The 4,917-nt window shown below is 27.5% G+C and overlaps 1 protein-coding gene across 1 annotated transcript in view; it reads left to right on the top strand.

The window, feature by feature from the left end:
- Positions 1–4,324: 4,324 nt before the first annotated feature.
- Positions 4,325–4,917, top strand: part of LOAG_12629 (hypothetical protein) — a gene marked incomplete at both ends in the record, with an annotated part of 1,340 nt that continues 747 nt past the window's right edge. The window contains one exon of the mRNA XM_020448575.1: positions 4,325–4,589. Within this exon, the coding sequence (XP_020301295.1) occupies positions 4,325–4,589 (265 nt within the window). The remainder of the gene's footprint in view (positions 4,590–4,917) is intronic.

The following is a 4,917-nucleotide window of genomic DNA, read 5'->3' as shown; positions in this document are numbered from 1 at the left end:
ACTTTTGCAAATTGCATTTTACCATTATGAATTTTATTGGCCTTTTTTATTTGCATTTGGATGGTATGTTACAGTAAGGGTAAAAAAAAAATCGTTATATGTGATTAATCATTAATATCAATTAGCAATAACAATTTTATTTCATTTCTTTTTAAATTGAAATAATTTTTTTGCATAACAAAATTTGTCACAAAGTTGTCGCATATTTCGACAATAAGCCATTTTTGAATATCTTTTTTTAATATTGCAATAAATTTTTGAATGAAAATATTGATCACTGGAAAAATTTTTTAATTCTAATAATTATTCTGATAAAGATTATGATTCTGATATAATTCTGATAAAAATTAGAAATTATTATATGATATTATTAGATTCATATATTATTAGTGCTTTTTAAGAATTATTCATTTTAAGAAATTATTTTTTCATCTTATTTGATATCTTTCTCCTCTTTTTTCTCCTTATCTCTTCTATTCATTGATTTTTTTAATGATAGAAATTTATTCTCCCAAAAAGATGAGTAGATTTCATGAATTGATTGATCATACCATTTGTAGTATTTTCAACAATACATGAAATTTGACAACTAGGCCAATACTTTTACAACTGTCATTTGTTAAGGTTAAAATTGGTTTCGTCTGAAGCTTTTGAAAATTAAAATGATTGCGGAAAATTTTTGCCAACTGTCAAACGCTTTCAACAGTTGCCACTTCCTGGTTCGGAATTATTACAATTAATTTTGAAATTCTCTCTTTCCTGTATTTCTTCTGTTAGTTTTGTAAGATAATCAAAATTTGTTCCAATTGATTAAATGAAAAATTTTAATCTGAAACTAAACCAAAATTAATTTTATTTCATGGGTAACATTTATAATGATCAATTCACAAAATTGAAATATCAAAGCTAAACTAAGTGATAATTCCGTTTAATCATTAATGAGTAATTTTTGGGTTAATTAATTAAATTTAATGGAACAAGAAAAAGTTCAACAACATATACAATTAGAGAAATGATTCTTGAATAGTACATTTGCTGTATTTGTACCATCATCATCAACATGTTGTAATTATGATTACGCTCTCCATTCCTCGGGAGAACACTTCTAAATTTGGGTCGTTTTGACGGATACTGCACTTCCATTTCTCTCTTAGCCACCTTTTCTGTTCCTACTCTATTTAATCCTTTCGTATAATGATGATGATCTGATTTTCGTCTTATTTATTCGTCTCTTGTTCTTCCGCTCTTCTATATTATACCATTTGAAGAGGATGTTGTTGATGATGATGATAGAAGATAAGAGATGATATGATTTGATCAACTTTACTGATAGGTTAAATTAGTTTTAAACATTTCCGCATTTTCGTATATTGTCAAATTTTTCGTGACATTGATTTATTCTCTTTTCTCTTCGTCATCCATTTTATGCATATTTTATTGTTGAAAAAAAGATCAGACTTCAATTCTTCTTAATCCATCTTGCTGCTTTTTAACTGTAAATTTGTGATGAGTGACAGTGATAAATTTCTACGAAACAATGATAAAACAATTAATAATGTTCGAAGTTATCGTTATCTCATTATTTCTCTTTTTACTGTAAATACTAAGCATATCTAAAAAGGAAAAAAAAAAAACATAGAATACTTAAAATAATACGGTGATTTATTGATATAAGGATTGTCAATAATTGTCATCTCTAATTATGTCCGTAAAAGATGGATGGATGAAAATTACTTCAAGGAAAATTTACAATGAGTTTGCAATTACTTTCCTTTCTCACTTTATATTTTTGAATTTTAATTTAATTGAAAATATTCTATCTTTCAAACATAACAACAATATCAAACCATAACAAATAAATTAAATCAAAGTGATATACTTCATAATCAACAATGATGTTGGAAAAAAAAAGTGAAAAAAACAATTTTCACTAAAAGTAGGAAAATTGAACTTTTGTGGGTTTGCTATTTTCTTTTTTTTTTTTTTCTTCTGTTGACAGATTGGCGTATTTCAGTTAGTCTGTAAATTACTCAGCGCAAAAGCATCTTAGACTAATACCACCTTCATTTTTCCCTGCATTCAACTATAGAAAGCATTGCCTAATAACAACATTCATTTTCACCATACCACATTATCATCATCAACTACAGATGACGACAGTGACAACAAGAAGATGTAATGACAGCAATGGTATCAACGAGACCCTTCAGAAATAACACTTTTCTGATCACATATGTATTCGTTCCCTTTAATATTTTTGTTCTCGTTTTTTTTTTCTCGACCTTTTTTTTGAATAAATCAATCAAATTTGCTCGATTTGATTATATGAATATTTAAAAGATAACATCACTGATATCATATCATTCAAACTTGCTTGCAGTTATTCCATCAGATGATCTATAACATTTAATTAATGGAACAATATTTGATATCTCTGGAAATGATTTCATGCTTGGATTAATTTAAATTTGAATTTTCCAAATTTGAATTTTAATTCGGGTCCCTTTTTCATTCACACATACACACATGTTGTAAACATTTAAATTTAATTCATTTATTTTGTTGAACTGATACTTCGAATATGTTTGAAAAACGAATAATTTGTTTTATTTGACCTTTTTAATGATGTCAATTCACTTGACCGAAATAGTCTTTTCATTAATAACTTTTTTTTTTTTTGTCGATGTACTTCAATCATCATTTTGCATACAAAAGAATTTATAGGCAAAAAAATTTTTTTTTTTCTCGCTCATGCCTTCTTGTATATCACGCAAAATATTGAATTGAGAAATGAAATTCGATTCTTTAAACTATAAAATTATTTAACTCAAAAAAGAATATCATCGAAATTGATGCAAAAAAAATATGTGAATTCATTTGTTCCTTATCAATATTTTAGTGAAATTATCGGTTTACCAGATCGATCGAAGATCACTAATTTTGATAGGTGCTAATTAGACTACCGCCCTTATTACTTAATTAATAAAACTCAACAAGTGCAAATACTTCATGACACATGAAGACAATTACTTTTTTCGTAATCACTAACAATCACTTTGTCATGTCAAATTGTAATCTCCATGCATCATAATGTGATATGATTGATATGATTTGAGATTAGCCTAACAATCGACACTTATATTAAACCTTATAAAATCTATTTAAAAGTTTAATTGATCAATTTAAATATAATAGCACGAATATATCACGGATTCGAAATTTGAACACTTACATTCTATTGCATGATTAAAGTTTGATAAGCATGATAAGCGCTGACAACATAATCATTAGATAGATTATTTACATATGATTGGTGGATATAGATGTGATTAACTGGTAAAAGGCTATTTTCAAGTTATGTTTGATGCTTTTTCATATGTTACTATCAGAAGGTTTATCATTCTCGGGAATGTTAACATTTCAACTTTCTTGGCAAATTAAAAGTGGAGAAATCTCTATCTTCCATTTCTATCTATTTGTTACTGTTAACAAGGCTTTTATCACCACTCATAAAATATCCGTGTTCCCTTAGACTAACAGGTATTTCAGGTCTTAGATCTTGATAAATCATAGTTCGATTACGACTCGAGAATCGATAAATATCATTCAATTAAGCAAAGATGTAAAAAAGAAGAGAGTGAAAATAAAAAACTAAAAGTAAAAAGAATATTGGGGTAATAAAACTAGCAAGATTAGTATGTTTTTTGCTCAAGAAAGTTTTGAAAAATTTTTTTTTCAAACCAAATTGTGTTTTTTATGAAAATTTTAAGAAATCTTGAAGAAAAAGTCCATTTGCTTGTCTATGTATCAATGGTTTATTTCTATCTTCATTTATTGGTGATACTATCTTGATTAGCAATCAAACTTTTATACAAATTCGAAAATTCTTCCAACAATATCATTTTGTATTTCAAAGTTATTACTAATGAAAAATAAAAAGAGAATTGATTGAAATTATGCTTTTACGGATTTCATTTTGTCAACTATTTGTCATTAATTGATAAAATGAAAGAAAAAATGATACCCATAGCTAGTAAATTTAATTAATGATCCCAGAAATGGTTTGTTAAATTGACATATGTGTAAAACTAGCATTCAGCTTTAATGATAAATTAGATTTACCCGGATCAATTTTTGATTGTCTAACAAGAAATTGTTTTTTTTTTTTTTTTTATTAGTTCTTTTTATCAAACTTAAACTGCTATACGCATATATGGGATGATAATCAATAACTCATTCCGATCTTTCACAATTTATAACAAGAAGAAATTGTATGTAGCAATTAAATAAATCCAATTTTTAGAGTGTTTCTTGATAGTAGTGGATGGGTGAGACAGAAGAGCGGGTGCGGAAAAGCACACCTCCACCTCCATATAGCCCCGAAAGGCCACCACCACCCTATTCGACGATGATTAATGTAAGACTGGATGATATAAATATAAATGAAACGAAGGAAAAAGATGAAAATGTACCTCATCTACCGTGTACACCGTTTTCCACTGGATCTATCACATCTACTGTTCATCCACGATTGATTTCAGCTCCAACAACCCTTATTAGCACTTCAGAAGGTATCAATCCGTCTTCCGGTAAGTTAATTCAAACTATGAAAATTTCAGTGAATAGCATAGAAAATTATTCATTTTTCAATTTAAAATTTTAATGATATTCTTTTTTGGTGGGTGAAATTCTTATCACTTTTTCTGTTTTGAATTATTTTGAATTCCAAACAAGGTGAACTATACTACACTAACTAATCAAATCTCTGTTTAGGATTTTGCAAAATTATATAATATATAATTAGTTTAGACGAATTTAAACCGAATTCAGGCTGTAGCACTGGTTACTGCTTGATCAATTTTAACTGTAGTGCCGGTTGCTGCTTGATCAATTTTAACTGTAGTACCGGTTACTGCT

Source organism: Loa loa, assembly GCF_000183805.2.
Source record: "Loa loa unplaced genomic scaffold supercont3.300, whole genome shotgun sequence".
Taxonomy (NCBI): Eukaryota; Metazoa; Nematoda; class Chromadorea; order Rhabditida; family Onchocercidae; genus Loa; species Loa loa.
This window is presented reverse-complemented; position numbering and strand designations above follow the sequence as displayed.